The sequence below is a fragment of the Rattus norvegicus genome, chromosome 14 (genome assembly GCF_021556685.1).
Source record: "Rattus norvegicus strain SHRSP/BbbUtx chromosome 14, alternate assembly SHRSP_T2T, whole genome shotgun sequence".
NCBI lineage: Eukaryota > Metazoa > Chordata > Mammalia > Rodentia > Muridae > Rattus > Rattus norvegicus.
Genome location: NC_141547.1, coordinates 25,077,080 through 25,095,518, shown reverse-complemented (window position 1 = coordinate 25,095,518; position 18,439 = coordinate 25,077,080). Strand labels below are relative to the sequence as shown.

General features: G+C 34.9%; 1 protein-coding gene across 1 annotated transcript in view; it reads right to left on the bottom strand.

Annotated features, from left to right (window-relative positions):
• Positions 1-18,439, bottom strand: part of Tecrl (trans-2,3-enoyl-CoA reductase-like) — a 79,227-nt gene that overhangs the window by 17,672 nt on the left and 43,116 nt on the right. The window contains 2 exon segments of the mRNA NM_001108860.1: positions 4,935-5,050; positions 17,355-17,458. Of these exon segments, the coding sequence (NP_001102330.1) occupies positions 4,935-5,050; positions 17,355-17,458 (220 nt within the window).

Genomic DNA, 18,439 nt, shown 5'->3' with positions numbered 1-18,439 from the left:
ATACCACAAGGACATGTGTCCCCTCTTTTTAATAGCAGCCTAATTTGTAATAGCCAGAAGCTGAAAACAACCCAGATGTCCCACAACTGAAGAATAGATACAGAAAATGTCTTTCATTTAGACAATGGAGTAGTGCTCAGCTATCAATAAAAAGGACATCATGAAATTTGCAGGCAAATGGATGGAAATAGAAAATATCCTGAGTGAGGCAACCCAGACCCAAATGGATATGCATGGCATGTATTTATTCACTGATAAGATATTAGCCAAAAAGTACAGAATACCTAGGATATAACCTATAGACCATAAGAAATGTAACAAACAGAAAGGCCCAAGTGAGGATCCTTCAATCCCACTTAGAAGGGAGAATTAAATAATCATAGGAGTCAGAAGGAGGGAGGGCTATGGCTGGGAAAGGGGAGGGAGAAGAAAAAAGGGGAACAGGATCAGGTACGGGGTGGGGGCGATTAGGAGAGAAGTCCATAGGGCCAGGAGAATGAATGGAAATAAGCAGCCTCAGGGGATGAGAGATGGGCGAAGCTTCTAGAAAGTCCCAGAAACCAGGGAGTTAAAAGTCTGTCAGAACTCAGTGGGAGTGATCTTAGCCAAAATGCCCAACACTGAGAAGAGGAAACTCAATGAGTCTACCACCAGTAGATAGTCATGGCCTCAAGTGGAAAGACAGGTTTACTAAACCACAGTCAAAATTTCTGACCCAGAATTGTTCCTATCTAAAAAACCTACAGGGATAAAATTTGAGAAGAGACTGAAGGTAATGCAGTTCCATGATTGGCCGCACTTGGGATCCATCTCACGTTGGGGCGGGAGGAAGGTACCAAGGCCTAACCCTATTACTGATGCTTTGATGCTTCTAAACGGTGCCCTGGCATAGCTGAGAGGCCCTACCAGCAGCTGACTTGAGACAGACATAGATACTTACACCCAAGTATTGGATTGATTTTGGGGACTTCTATGGTTGAGTTAGGGGCCAGACTGAAGAATCTGAATCGGAGAGCAACCCCATAGGAAGAGCAGCAGTCTCAACTAACCCAAACTCCAGGGAGCTCCCAGAGGCTGAGCCACCAATCAGGAACAGACATGGGCCAGTGCGGGGGGGCCCCTGGCACAAATACAGCAGAGATCCGCTTAGACAGGCATCAGTGGGAGAAGATTTATTTAATTTTGTATAGACTTTAGGCACCAGGGAAGCAGAAAGCCTGCAGTGGGTGGCATCCTCTAGGCAGCAAAATGGAGGAGGAATGGGATGAGAAACTGTGGGAGGGGTGAGTGAGAAGGGACAATGACTGAAATTAAAAAAAAAACAGAACAATAATAAAATATATTTCAAATAAAATCAGTGATTATACTTTAAGCAGTTCAGTAGAGTAAAAATTTAAACTCTTCATTTATGTCATATAATATAAGCCATTTAATGTATCATAGCAAGGGCTTACTTTAGTTAAATAAAAATATTTGGAATAGTAGTAAGAGTAGAGATAATACATCAATAATCACCACATACTGCTAAGCACTGGTTTGCAATAGCAGGCAAAATTCCCTCCTTTCTGATGGGCCTTCAGTGGAATTAATGGTGTGTTGGCAATCACCAAGATGTAAATGCCACTATTCTACCTTTGACGATATTTTGCTAAGCTGATCTTTGAAGTGGTTTGTAAATTTTACGGTTAGATAGGCTATTGACTGCTTTTCTTAGGCTCCTTCTATCCTTCCTTACATTACTATGACATCTGGTCCTCAGGGAAAGTTTGCCAGGGAAGTTCCAACTGGACCTCTCAAAGGGGTGCGTCCAAAGTTTGTGGTGTATTCCGTAAAATGGCCTTCATTTGAGATCTTTGAAGTGTCCAAAAGTAATCACAACAGCCTATATTAATGCAGTTTTCTTACTTATTCTTATCAACAATTTGATATAAGCGTGTTCTTGGTCTTTACCAGTGCCATTTTGAGATCATTTGCCTTAGAATCTTGCAAAACATTTTCATAAATCTCTGACCGCTCAAGGTTATTTTTTTAAATAAAAGGACTCTTATGTTACTACAATGATATTAATTGTGGAAGCTTAACATATTTTGAGCTTTGGAAAACATGTAATACAGATGGAATTGTTACTAATATGTTATCAAACATGCTGCGTGTGTTTAAGAATAGTAATCACTATCAGTCAGTTCATTGGAAAATAAAATTATTCATCTTCCTAACTGTACCGAATATTCAAAATATGCTAGGATTCATTCTTAAAATACAAGAGTTATTGTGTTCTTCAGAGGTACTAAACTTATTCTCTAACTTAGACTTTTTCTTTAATCGAAGAAAAGTGAAGAGGTTTATAGTTCAAAGCTTCCTTGGCAAGTCTATCATTACTAAGAATCAGTTTCCTGTTGTCTCTTCTGAGGGGCTACAGCAGTCACCCTATTGTTCCTACAGTGTACTAAATGGCTTTAAAGCACACATCACTTTCATATGAACAATATCCAGATTTACCAATTGAAATCTAACCCACTAAATACCCAAAATGAAATAAATATTTATGCAATGAGTTTACCTATCAAATCATTCAAATTATTATAATGAATGTTTTGCATAAACTATGACATGTCAACAATTTATGGCACGTATTTTGGAAATTAAATTAAATTTAGAAAAAATATCAGAAATGATCATAGAAACATAGTTTAAAGATAAGAAACTGTTTACACACAGGTCAAAGTAGTAAGGTTTATGAAAGTAATTGGAATGGCTACTCTGAGTGAACAATATTGATGATATTGACATCGTCCCTGAAATGTAGTTAATAGAGGGGATGGTGCGAGAATTGGGAATGTCATGGTTGAACCACTTGTATAAAGAAATGCAGGGGGAGTCAGAAATGCATGGCTGAGTCTCAGTGTCTATAATGAGATAAAAATGTAAGGATGGAATTTGATGTCTTGTATAGCATCCACAGGATCTCAATGTTCTTTCTTAATTCCTTTGAGATACTTTTAAGTCACAGAATTTGAAGGTTGATTTTTTCTTAACCATATTTTTACAGTTCATCTTAGCCAAAGGCCTAGAAGAAATCCTTTGTACACGTTTTTAATGTTATGTTTTGAAGAAACACACCCCTTTTCTCTAACGTGCACATCTTCTCAGGCATGGACATAGATAGGGGGAAGAATAAAGGATGTTTTGTTTTCTCATCAGCCTATCTACCATAGTTACATAGCATGTCTTGCTAACTTTTCTATTTCTTAAATGAACCAGTCACATTCAAGTAACTACTACATTATTCTGGGTTTCAACTTATTAAAAGTATCCAATAAAATATCCTTTTCCACAGTTAAATTCTTTTTTATCTCCCTATGTAACACTGAAATCTTTTTAAACAATCTCAGCTTTAAGTATATCTTCTGGTTTTTAATTGCCTGACTTGTGTTGTTTATTGTTTGCTATTGCTTTCTATTCCTACTTGAGGTACAATGGACAAATGTAAAGTGGTTCGTATTTTATCATTCTCTAAAATGTATTGTTCTATATTAGATTCTACACCAGTGGTTTTTAGCTCAATATTTGTGAGGGGAATACTTGCTTGGTAAGGAAAGTCCTAATTTGAAGATGACATGATTTGAGATTATTCAACTTTATTATTTTTAACAGACTTAATTCATTTTGCTTTTTCTGTATAAAAGCCCTTATATGATAGTCACAGTTGGAGCTTGAGTCCTCTGAATGGAAATTTTGGTGAGGATTTTCACAGATGGTCAGTGAATTCCTGATAAGGAGGTTTGGTGTGCAGTCTGTGTCCATAGGTCTGAGGTAAAAGTCTTGCAGATGGCAACAAAGGTGGCCATGACAAAGTTGCAGTGGCAGTTCACCCTGTGGCTGATGAGTAACATCATTAATACTGGCCGTCAGCAACAGCATCTTGGGCACAGAAGCCGAGATGAAGGGAGTGCCTCTGGGAGCAGTGACGAGCACACAGACACAGCAGCTTGTCATTCTGCTTGGTTTAAGGTAGGGTTGCCCAGTCTTGTTTCTGAAGTAGCCTCTCCACACAGGGCTGATGGAAACTTTGACCAAGGCAGTAGCCCTGTAGTAATGACTATCTTTGATTCTTGGACCACTTATTACCAAGACTGGCATGGCTGTTGTAGTCCCCAGTAGCATCAAAAGCCTTGAAACTGCTCTTCTGGCCAGCCTAACCCAACTTCGTCACTGGCATGATTTTTAGAAACTAATTTTTAAGGATTCTTCCAGGAAAAAGTCAATAATCTTGGGTTCCTTAAGAGACATGTAGATCTCCTCTAAGGATTTGACTTTCATAATAAACACCTTGTCTTGATGTTCACCTCTAAGAGCCCCTCGGCTTTGTCCTCAGTGGTTAAGACTGCTACAGAATCCTCCAAGAGAGGCACAAAAACTCTTGAGTCCACTTGCCTTCGCAATGCAACACTGTTATCCAAAATGCTTTGTTTTTAAGGCAAGGTTCTCTGTGCTGCCTTGGCTGTGCTAATATTCATAGATCAGGCTGTCCTCAAACTCACAACACTGGAATTAAAGGTTTGCTCCTCTATGCTAGGCTCTTTAATTCCATTATATAAAATTTATATGGCTTAGTAATATTATACTATGAACCTAGAATGTTTTTTTCCTGTCCTATGCTGTACAGTTCCAATCTTCCTGATGTTTGGAGGCAGCTATGACTCAGCCATGCATGTGATGAGAAGGTGAATACCTGATCCCTTACAGTGTAATAAGAACTAAGATGCATTGGTCCAAATGTTAGATTTATTTTAACTTCTAGTGTGCCTTTAACTAATAATGCAATTATGGAGAATTATTATTAATAATTAATAATTAATAATAATTATTATTATTAAGTTATCTCATTATTAGGGCTACATTTGTCACCCTCGTGTTTCCCATGTGTCACTTACTGTACCACAGTGTGTCGGGGCCATCTAAAGCTCTCTTTGACATCATATATGTATGAGCTCCTCAAATAAAAAAGAAGGTATATTAACAGAGGTCCTGAGTATTCAGCCAAAAAGACCTGAAAATAGAAAATAGACTTAGATTAAAATTTTTTTATAAATATTTTAAGCTTCATGTGCATTCATGAGCATTGGTCAAATACATGATATAGTGAAATATAATAGCAGATACTGACTTGTAAAAACAAATAGGCTAGATATGGCTCCTCATAACTCTTCCTCAGAGGAATCCACTTAGAGATAAGAAGAATGGATAATGTAGACATTATTTTAAAAATGATTTTAAACAACCATTTTATTGTAATGAAACAGCAAATGAAAACATCCAAAGTTAGATTAATGTATCTACTTACACAATCATTTGCCCAGTACCAAAGTCCGTGCATCTGCATGAACTTTTAAATCATTGTAACAGTCACTGTAAGGCAGTAAGTTTCACTAAAGGTTTCATAGTATCACTATTCATTACACTTTTAGGCACTTATCCCTCACAAAACAAAATATTTGAAATAAGAAAAGCAATAGTGTTATATCCTCTGATGTTGACCTTCGTAACAAATAGTGCAAAAGCATCCTATCTGATTAAGGAAATGCATTAAATTGTGCTTTAATTCTGCCCTGCTCAATCTATATCCTCTATGAAGTGCTCCATTAACTGAAAAGAGCACATGAAAACATTTATGTTTCCTTTTTGTTGCCTTATTCTCCCTCCACATATTTCCTTTATGAAATCGACTAGCTTTACAATCATTAAAAACAAAATGATAAAACTTATCTATTAGAAACATTGCACTTTACAATATATAACTTTAGGTTTCAGTTATGCATAATCTGCATTTACTTGGGAAGAATCTGAATGACAGATTTTCTACATTATATTGTTCTATCGGCATGTCTGCCAGGATTGTTTTATTTAAGTTAATTGATCTAGAAAAGCCCAGCCTACAGTGTACAATACTTAATATGAGTCAAGGAGATCATGAGTCTCCTTGGCCAGTCTAGGTTATTGAATAATACTAAATACTTACACAAGTATATTATTACATAGGTGTGTAAATATGTATTATGTATACGTATATATTTTGGCTTAGATGATGGAATATGTAATATTATTATATACTTATGCATACATTTTTACGTTTTTAGTTATAATTCTGAATATCAAACAAGACAGATTAGCAATAAGAAAAACTGTAAAACTTGACTGTTTCTCTAAAATAAATTCCACATAAGAATTTATATTAATTTATGGCTTATGCAGTCCCTTCTTATTGCATTGTGAACAGATGATTCTGCTTACATGCTGGCTCTCGTCTGTCTGCCAGCATTCAGGAGGATGGGCCAGCAAAATTGCCATGAGTTTGAAACCAGATGAGATAAAATATGAGACACTATACCAGCAAGACAGAGGAGGGAGAGAGAGAGAGAGAGAGAAGAGAGAGACAGAGACAGAGTGAGACACACAGAGAAACAAAGAGACAGAAAGAGGAATGAATAGAGAAAGAGACAGTGAGGTTATTAATCATTGTGAATGTCCCATATGTTTCAGATAATGTTTTGTAGTAAAAAGGCTGTTTCCATTATATAAAAATGTTTAAATGTTTATTCCAATGCCATCTGATTTAACAAAATCAAATTTTAGCAAATTCTATATGATATATCAATATTAAAAATATTGTGGATAATAGTGAAATTTGATGAAAAGCCACTATATTTAAGCTAATAAAATTTTATCAGATATTATGAATAAAGTTCTTGGGAGTCAAAGGAAATTAAAATATGTTTTTTTTTCTCTTTGTCATCTCTTAAATAAAATTCAGGACTGTATGCTCACAGACATGAATACAATTTAAAAGCCAATATTTTATCACCAATACTTCGCATGCTGAAACATAGCAGTTCAAATGGGAACTCGATGTGAATTATAAATCTTGAATACACTAGAGAATGAAACCGACTTTTGGGCAATGTCTCAAAATATTCATTTGAGGGCAAATGAAAGAAAAGATAAAAGATACTTTATTAAACATAAAAAGTTATCAAAATTGTTTTATGATAAAAAAAGGACTGCATACATATATTACTGTGGTAGCTTACAAAATAGAATTCGTTTTCTGATGAAAAATAAAAAGAGCCCAGATGCTTACGCATGCAGAAGCCAAGCAAGTGATAAGTACTCACAAAGTCTGGAAACTCGACCATAAACAGTAAGGACTTGATGTTTATTTCAGATTCACAAATTCACAAAGAAATCCTAATTAATTGATTTTATATTGTGTTAATATGCTTTTCCCTCTTTTGTTTCTCCTCGTTAAACATATGAAATAGATTTTTTTGAATTTTTTGTTTGTTTGTTTTGTTTTGTTTTTGAAATTGTATTCCTTTAAGTAGACAATGGATGTCCTTTTGTGTCTTAGGGGCACCTTTGGAATCTTCATCTTGGTGAATTGTTTTCTTTTCTTATCTGTAGAATATTTACTATAGGGCCCCATCACACTAAAACCTGTATAGTTAAGTTCCGTATATAAAACTTCACTGTATTAGCATAGAAAGTAAATACTTTCTCCACTCTGGCATCTGGGTTATGTATATTAGTTGATACAATCTACATGTTGTCAGAATCCTGTGTCCTGTGTTCATTTAAACATGAGAAAAAACCACATTTGTATGTGTTCTTGTTAGATACCGCCATGTTCTTATTAGAGAGAAGAAGGTTGATAGATGTTTGAGTGTGTTGATTGAATACCATCAAGTATTCAATGACCATGTGAATTACCATAAAGAGACAGAAATGTTTCCATAAAAATAATTTTAAAAACATTAGTTACAAATTAGGTAATTTTGTGCTTAAACTTTCTTTAGTAAATTTATAATTTTTTGAAAATTATCTTTACTTTTATTATTATTATGCAGTTGATAGTTTGCTTTCTTATTTTATGTTTGACTTTACTTCTGAGAACAAATTAAATAGCATACCTCAGAATAATTGGAAATCAACAATAAAAACACTGTGGAATTAAACAGCTGTTAAACAAATGACAGCTGTGAATTAAATTGTTTGTAGTTTCCCAAGAGTAAGATCACTTTGCATTAGTAAGTGCCATCTACTATGGTATCATATTAGACAAGTATTACTTTCTTTTCTTTGTCTTTATTCCAACTCTCATGTGAATAATCCATTATGTAAATCATCCGTATGCACTAAGCAAATCCAACAAATCATAATAGTGAGTTAAAAGTAAAAATCTAATCAAAGCACTGTTTTAAGGTATTTCCAGGAATGAGAAGATGTTGAGTCATTACAAACCTAGATTAACTTGTTATGTTGCTGTTGTTATATTGTTGTTGTTATGTTGCTGTTGTTGTAGTTGTTGTTGTTATGTCGCTGTTGTTATAGTTGTTGTTGTTATAGTTGTTGTTATGTTGTTGTTATAGTGTTGTTGTTATGTTGTGATGTTATAGTTGTTGTGTTGTTGTTATGTTGCTGTGGTTATAGTTGTTGTTGTTATGTTGCTGTTGTTTTGTTGTTGTTATAGTTGTTGTTGTTATGTTGCTGTTGTTATAGTTGTTGTTATGTTGTTGTTATAGTGTTGTTATGTTGTGATGTTATAGTTGTTGTGTTGTTGTTATGTTGCTGTGGTTATAGTTGTTGTTGTTATGTTGCTGTTGTTTTGTTGTTGTTATAGTTGTTGTTGTTATGTTGCTGTTGTTATAGTTGTTGTTATGTTGTTGTTGTTATAGTTGTAAAAATATTCTCTGGAGCCGTGATTGAGTATGACTACGAAGCTTTGAGGATCATAAAAAAAAAAACAGCAGCACACTTTTTCAACCTTTTTTATAAAGAAATATTTAAAACAATATATGCTATCTATCAAGACTAAAGGTGACCTTAAAAATAGTTGTCTCCACAAAAAATATCTAAATAAGCAATTGTTTCAGTCATGGGCTTCATAAAGAATTTCCAATGTCATTAATGCCACTATTTATCTGGAATAAGTTAAATTGTCTTAATGTTCAATTTCATCTTGATTTTGAGAATTCATTAATATTTTTATAGAAAAACCCTACATTTATCCTAAATTTATGTACATTAGAACTGGAGATATCATGATTCAAATCAAGAATAACATCATATCTTAAGACATAAACTTATTGGAGATTCAAATAACAGGATTAACATACTTGTGCTTACATGCATATAACTTTGTGCTCAAGGAAGAAAAGGGAAAGATAGAAAATGTAGATACTGAAAATTATCAAATGTAGTATCAGTGAATATTTTTTCCCAATCTGTAGGGTGCCAATTTGCCATATTGATGGTGTCCTTTGCCTTACAGAAGCTTCTAAGTCTCATCAGGCCCCATTTATCATATCTAGCATATATAAAGAACTCAAGAAATTAATCTCAAAAAAACCCAAAATAATTTCTCAAAGAATTTGGTATAAACGGACATTATAATTCTAGAAGTTAAAAGTAGTTGTTTTCACTTAAAATAAATATATCAAAATATTAAAAAAATAAATAAAAAGAGGTTAAACAGAATTCTCAACAAAGGAATCCCAAATGACTAAAAGCACTTAAAGAAACATTCACCATCTTTAGTCATCAGGGAAATGCAAATCAAAATGATCCTGAGATCACACCAATCAGAATAGCTAAGATCAAAACAAAAGTGACAACATATGTTGGTGAGGATGTGGAGAAAGAGGAACACTCCTGCCTTTCTGGTGGGATTGCAAACTGGTACAACCACTCTGGGAATCTGGTGGTTCCTCAGAAAATTGGAAATAGTTCTATCTGAAGACCCAGCTATACATTCCTGGGCATATACTTGAAAGTTGCTCCACCATGTTAATTACAACTTTCTTTATAATAGCCAGAAGCTGGAAACAACCCAGATGTCCCTCAACCAAAGAATGGATACAGAAAATATCATTCCTTTATACAATAAAATACTATTTAGCTATTAAAAACAAGGATATCATGATTTTTGCAGGCAAATTAATGGAACTAGAAAATATTATCCTGATCAAGGTAATCAAGACCCTAAAGGGCAAGCATCATTTGTACTCACTGATAAGTGGATATTAGCTAAAAAGTACAGAATATCCATGATAAGACCCAAAGATCATATGAAGTCAAACATGAAAGAAAGCCATAATGAGGATGCTTCAATCCCACTTAGAAGGGGGAAAATCATGGAAGGCAGAGGGAGGGAGGGAAGAGAGCAGAAGAGGGGAAGGAGAGGGGAGGGGGAAAGGAGAACAGGTATTGGGTGGGGGGAACAGAAGAGAAGCACAAAGGGACAGAGAATGAATGGAAATATATAGTTTCTGGGTGTGGGAGGTAGGGAGATGCTCTAGAAAATCCCAGAAAACTGAGATGTGGGAGACTTCCCAGAGTCAATGTGGTGTCCTGAGTCAAAATGCCCAACAATGGGGAGAGGAAACGTGAGGAGTCCTCCTCCACTAGATAGACAGGCCCCAAGTGCAGGAACTGGTTGCCAATCCACAGTCAAAATTTCTGACTCATAATTGTTCCTGTCTAAAAGAACTGCAGGGACAAAATGGAGAAGACACTGAATGAAAGGAGGTCTAGTGACAGGTCCAAATTGGCATCCATCTAATTGCTGGGGGTCACGGGTTGGGAGTGATGTGAGTACAAAGGCCTGACCCTCTTACTCACATTATGATGAGCTAATCCTATGTGTATGAATTAAACGTAGGAGTCAATATAAAACACTGAAATTATGTCTTCAAAAAATGTTGTTAAATCCCCTTGTACTCAAGCTCAACAATTTTTCCATGAGGAGAAATTAATTTCAAATCATATATCCAGGAAGTAACAGGGTGAATATTTTAGGAAGAGCACTAAAAATTCAAGAGGGCCCCAAACAATTAAGTACACATATAATAGCACCCAATAATAAATCATTGAAGACCATCACATTTCCAATGACCTGAATTATAGATATGTAAAATAAATTGATAACAATTAAATAAAATCTAATATTCATGAAACAGGGTTATTCCCAAGGAAACAAGACTTAGAGAAAAGTAAATATTTTTCCCAAACCTATGTGATCCCATGTGAAGCATTCTCTAAATATAAGAAATAAATTGCATAAGAAAAGATCAGTTGTTAATAATTAAGAAACAACTGACCACTCAGAAATAGTATGATAGATCAGCAACTTCTTGGTGATTAAATAAATTTGTATCTTGAATTACATAGCCCAAACTAGAGTATATGCTAGAGAAAAATAGCTTAGAGCTATTAATGCATACACACACAGTGATGAATGCAAAAATGATGAAAATTAGTATTGTTAGATAACAGGGTGTGGTGAAAATAGGTTTTGAGCAATCATCAAAGTCATTTAGTGAAGAAGAAATGTTTCATTATTTGTTGACCACAAATATTTCATATAAGGTGCATGTTAAACTACAATTTCATTTTGGTACATCTAACAATTTCTATTGACGCTACAAAATGAATTATTGTTGTTATGCATTGAATATTTTATAAATGTTATGTTGGAGAAAATATGTCCATTATACAATTTAGTGGACACAAAGTAGTTGTGGTTGCAATGTTTTATTTTTAGCACTTAGTAAATTGACCCATTTAGGGCCAAAGAGTATGTGAATCATAAGACTGATTTCAAAGTGCCAAAAAATTTCCTGAGCCTTCTTTGTTGTGTAGATAACTTCTCTCTCAAATAATTGTCCAGTGCAGTTATCAAAGAATTCTACTTTACTGCTTCTCTTCTTCATTGCTTAGGCTGCTAGTGAAGCTGGAAACTTCTAATGATTTTGGGCTGAAGCCTCTCACCTTGAGACAATCCCTATGAAGAAAATTTACTCTTCATCATAAGTTTGCTCAAAAAATCTTAGAATATTTGAATCTTTGTAGGTTATATCTACCTATCTGTAATATCATTAACTAAGCATGCTATAGCTCCATATTAAATATTATATTTTTAAAAACATATGCATCAGTAGTTTCAACTTAACATTCCTGTTTCCAAAGAATATTATTTTAAATTTAATTTTTAAATTTAATTACTGACAATTTAATTACCCAAAGGCTCCACAGTACTTGAACATTAAAAGAAATTTATAATGAGAAAGACCCCTCTATAATCAGACTTCTCACCAGAGACTATGAAAGCCAGAAGATCCTGGACAGGTGTCATACAGACACTAAAAGAACACAAATGCCAGCCCAAGTTACTGTATCCAGCAGAATTCTCAATTAACAGAGATGGAGAAACCAAGAAATTCCATGACAAAACCAAATTTACACAATATCTTTCTACAAATCCAGCCCTAAAAAGGATAATAAATGGTAAAGCCCAACACAAGGAGGAAAGCTACACCCTAGACAAAGCAAGAAACTAATTGTTTTGCAACAAACAGAAGATAAGCATAAACTTAATCTCACATCCAAGCATGAATATCAGAGTAGAAGGCAGGAAATAATCAAACTCAGGACTGAAATCAACCAAGTAGAAACGAAAAGGACTATACGATCAATCAACAAAACCAGGAGCTGGTCCTTTGAGAAAATCAGCAAGATAGTAGACCCTTAGCCAGACTAACCAGAGGTCACAGAGAGTGTATCCAAATTAACAAAGTCAGAAATGAAAAGGGAGACAGAACAACAGAATCTGAAGAAATTTAAAAAAATCATCAGATTCTACTACAAAAGCATATATTCAACAAAACTGGATAATCTGGAGGAAATGGACAATTTTCTGGACAGATACCAGGTACCAAAGTTAAATCAGGAACAAATAAATCATCTAAACCACCCTGTAACTCCTAAAGAAATAGAAGTAGTCATTAAAAGTCTCCGAACCAAAAAGAGTCCAGGTCCAGATGGTTTTAGTGCAGAATTCTATCAGACCTGCATAGAAGACCTCATATCAAGACTGTCCAAACTATTCCACAAAACAGAAACAGACGGAGCACTACCAAATTTCTTCTATGAAGCCACAATTACTCTTATACTGAAACCACACAAAGACCCAACACATGAATTTCAGACCAATTTCCATTATGAATATTGATGCAAAAACACTCAATAAAATTCTAGCAAATCAAATCCAAGAACACATCAAAACAATCATCCATCATGATCAAGTAGGCTTCATCCTACTGATGCAGACATGGTTTAATACACGAAAATTCATCAATATAATCCATTATATAAAGAAACTCAAAGATAAGAACCACATGATCATTTTATTAGATGCCGAGAAAGCATTAGATAAAATTCAACACCCCTTCGTTATAAAAATCCTGGAAAGATCAGGAATTCGAGGCCCATATCTAAACCCAGTAAAAGCAATATACAGCTAACCAGTAGCTAATATCAAATTAAATGGAGAGAAACTTGAAGCAATTCCACTAAAATCTGAGACTAGACAAGGCTACCCAATCTCTCCCTACTTATTCAATATAGTATTCGAAGTCCTAGCCAGAGCAATCAGAAAATGAAAGGAGGCCAAAGGGATACAAATTTGAAGGGAAGAAATCAAAATATCACTATTTGCAGATTATATGATAATATATTTAAGTGATCCCAAAAGTTCAATCAGAGAAATACTTATCCTGATAAACAACTTCACCAAAGTGTTGGGGTATAAAATTAACTCAAACAAATCAGTAGCCTTCCTCTACTCAAAGGATAAACAGGCTGAGAAAGAAATTGAAGAAATGACACCCTTCACAAGAGTCCCAAATAATATATCATACCTTGGTGTGACTTTAACAAAGCAAGTGAAAGATCTGTATGACTTCAAGTCTCTGAAGAAAGAAATTGAGGAAGATCTCAGAAGATGGAAAGATCTTTCATGCTCATGGATTGGCAGGATTAATATAGTAAAGATTGCCATTTTGCCAAAAACAATCTACAGATTCAAAGCAATCCCCATCAAAATTCCTACTCAATTCTTTATAGAGATAGAAAGAGTAATTTGCAAGTTCATTTGGAATAACAAAAAACACAGGATAGTAAAAACTATACTCAACAATAAAAGAACTTCTGGGGGAATCACCATCCCTGACTTCAAGCAGTATTACAGAGCAATAGTCGTAAAAACTGGTATTGGTACAGAGACAGGCAGATAGACCAGTGGAATAGAATTGAAGACTCAGAAAGGAACCCATACACCTATGATCACTTGATCTTTGACAAAGGAGCTAAAACTATCCAATGGAAGAAAGATGTAGAACAATGCAAATCTATCCATTCCTATCATGCTGTACAAGGCTTAAGTCCAAGTGGATCAAGGAACTCCACACCAAACCAGATACACTCAAACTAATAGAAGAAAAAGTGGGGAAGAGTCTCGAACACATGGGCACTAAGGAAACTTCCTGAAGAAAACACCAATGGCTTATATTCTAGGATCATGAATTGACAAATGGGACCTCATAAAACTGCAAAGCTTCTGTAAGGCAAAAGAAACTGTCATTAGGACAAAACGGCAACCAACAGAGTTGGAAAAAAATCTTTACCAATCCTACATCTGATAGAGGGCTAATATCCCAAATATACAAAGAACTCAAGAAGGTACACTCCAGAGAGCCAAATAACCCTATTAAAATGGGGTACAGGGCTAAACAAAATATTTTCAGCTGAGGGTTATTGAACGGTCAAAAAGCCCCTAAAAAATGTTCAACATGGTTAGTTATCAGGGAAATGCAATCAAAACAACTCTGAGGTTACACCTCACACCAGTCAGAATGGCAAAGATAAAAAACTCAGGTGACAGCAGATGCTGGCAAGGATGTGGAGAAAGAGGACCACTCCACAATGTTGTTGGGGTTGAAAACTGGTACAACCACTCTTGAAATTAGTCTGGAGGTTCCTAAGAAAATTGGACATTCCACTACTGGAGGACCCAGCTGTACCTATCTTGGGCATTTACCCAAAACATACTTCAACATACAACAGAGACACATGCTCCACTATATTCATAGCAGCCTTATTTATAATAGCAAGTAGTTGGAAGGAACCCAGATGCCCTTCAACAGAGGAATGGATACAGAAAATGTGGTACATCTACACAATGGAGTTCTACTCAGCTATCAAAAATGACTTTATGAAATCCGTAGGCAAGTGGAATGAACTAGAAAATATCATCCTGAGTGAAGTAACTCAATGACAGAAAAACACACTTGGTACGCACTCATTGATAATGGATATTAGCCCAAAAGCTCAAACTACCCAAGATGCAATCCATAGACCACAGGAAGCTCAAGAAGGAGGATGACCAAAATATGGATGCTCCCACTCCTTCTTAAAAGGGGAAAAATATCTATAGGAGGGAATATGGAAGCAAAGTTTTGAGCAGCGACTGAAGGAATGGCCATTCAGAGCCTGCCCCACGTGTGGCTGATACATCTACAGCCACCAAAACTAGATAAGATAGATGAAAGCTAAAAAAATGTATGGTGAAAGGGACCGGATATAGATCTCTCCTGAGAGCCACATCCAGAGGATGTCCAATACAGAGGTCAATAGTAGCAGCAAACCACTGAACTGAGAACAGCACCCCCTTTGGAGGAATTAGAGGAAGGATTAAAAGAGTTGAAGGACCCTGGGTTTGATCCCCAGCTCCGAAAAAAAGAAAAAAAAAAGAGTTGAAGGAACTTGCAACCCCATAAGAACAACAATGCCAACCAATCAGAGCTTTCAGAGACTAAACCATTACAGAAAGACTATACATAGACTAACCCAGGGCTCCAACTGCATATGTAGCAGAGAACAGCCTTGTTGGGGCATAAGGGAAGGGGAAGCCCTTGGTCCTGCCAAGGTTGGACCCCCAGGACAGGAGAATATGGGGGGTGTGGTAAAGGGGATGTATTGGGGGAATACCTGTATGGGGGGAGGGTAGGGATAGTGGCTTATGGATAGGAACGTGGGAAAGGGAATGACATTTGAAATATAAGTAAAGAAATTATCAATTAAAAAAGAAAAGAATTAACTTGGAAAGGTAATAAATACAGCAACACTTTAATTAATAAATATAAACATAAATGTATGCTTAGAGAAAGTTTTTAACATATAACTGAGCATCCATGATTATTAGATTTTTTTACAATACTCATTTGTTTATTTAACATCTATGTCTTTATAGCATAGACATGCATTGCTTGTGAAAACCCCAAGAAGGTCATGGGCTGAGAATAATGAGAAGTGTGGTGGGTACAGAGAATTGAACCTGGAACCTTTGCCAGCTTTAAGTGCTGAGCTGTCTCTCCATTCCCCTATTTATCAATTTTAAAATTAAGTGTATTAAAAAACTACTCAAAACATTATGAATGATAAACCTAATTTTAGTGTCAATAAAACAAAATCTATCTGAATTATAAAAAAACTGGAAATAAAAAACTTTACAAATATATTACATTGTAATGCAAAACATAAGTGTTCATTTTTGAAGAGAATACATGAAAGATGCCTATTGTGAAATGAAAATGTTGACAGAGAAGGAAACACTCTCCGCATATCATTGTAAGAATTGCTTATCACCTTTGATTTTTCTTTGCACTAAGAGATCTATGGAGCTTACTTTGACTGCGGAAACTTTCTATTAATTGATTGCATTGATCATGAATCATTCAATCTCTTGGAGTGGTTTCAAGAACTTCCCCCTTTTATTTCCATTAATGTAGTCCTCCTGTTTCTAAATCATTACATTCAGAGGTAGCAATTTTAAGAACTACCTTCCAAAAAATAAAAAAATAAAATAAAGTAGGCAAGAGAATGTACCTATAAGTCCAAAGTTAGAACAACACCACTCAACAAAAAACAAAGTAAACAATGGACCCCTCTTTTTCAGTAGAATAATATGAAAAAAATTGCTTTCTTTCTTTATACCACAAAAATATAGTGTTTCGATAAAACTTTGTCCAGCGATTTTGGAATAACTATAGAAAAATGTTACAGATCTATGAGGAAGTTCTTTTGAAATATGGTGGTCTTCAATGATTTATTATTATGTATTATTATCTATGTACATAATTATTTAATTATTTTTGGATCCCCTTGAATTTTTTAGCTCTTCATAAAGTCTTCCCACAGTTTCTTCCTGAGTATATGATTTAATTAATTTCTCCTCAATATGCCAGAAATTCTTCAGTTTGAGTGCAGAGGAAATTAACATTTTCTTAAAGACACATTTGCAGTGTAGAATTTCAATATCAATGTATTTGACAGAAATGGTCAGAGATTAACTTAACTGAGTAGGGCACTGGGTTCAACTCCTGTCACTTAAATAAAACAAAGCCTAAAGAATAAACATAAAATTAAAAAAAACGAGATCATAGGTTCCAACGGACACTTACTGTGGTCCAACCAACTTGCTGACCCAAGTCTGTAAAATAGAGTGTGATAATTGAAGAAGCTGCAACACTTTGAATCGTGATATAATCCTTCAAGTACGGACCACCTAAAGTAAAAGCAATGAAGAAATAATATTTAAATATTATTTCATGACCCAGTCACAAAAAGTTTCTTAATATGAAACTGGTAACTACTTAGTTTTAACCAGTCTGTATTATATAGCAAATCTGAATATTATCAGACGAACCATTTTATTTGAGTAATTTATATACCAATGTTCCTGATACACAGTTTTCCAAAAGCATCAAAATGTACTGTCTTTAGCCTTAGTTAAAAGAAAGCAATGACCCTCAAGAATTTTCCTATGAAAGTTCAACTCAACCATTGCTTGAGTTAAGCTCTAGTGTATCTTAGAGAGAAAACCTAGATAATTTATATATTACTATGAATATATTGTGTTTTTATATAGAGAGAGTGAATGAAGATTGCTCTTACATTTCATTTTTTACTTATATAATAACAACAAGGAGTGAACATGACATAGAAAGCAATTTGAAATCAAAATAGTCAATATTACTATAACAATCAAACCTAAGATCATAGAATGTTTGTAAGATCAAATATTTGGATGTTTTTGTATCTTTTTTTGATTTGTATATTTATTGGGTTCTTTAAAAGAGAAATAAATTTGTATTGTTCTGTTTTCTTTGTAAACATAGGAATAAAGCATTGGAATATTTGTTTTTAATGTATTCTCAGCAATAGGACATTGTGAAAAGAAACTAGGTAAATAATCTCTCTCTCTCTCTCTCTCTCTCTCTCTCTCTCTCTCTCTCTCTCTTCCCCTCTCTTCCTGTGTGATTTATGTGTTTGTGCATTCTCTTAGACATGTGTGGGTGGAAGACAGAAACTGTTCTCAGTAATCTCCTTTAATTTTCCATCTACTTTTAAACTCCCAGGATCTTCCTGGTAATACCTCCCTTAGCCAGTACTCACTTGCCCCAAGTCTACATCTGCTGTGAGTACAGAGGATACACATTTGCATAACAAACCCTTTTCTCTCTGAGTCATTTTTCCCTCTAATGCC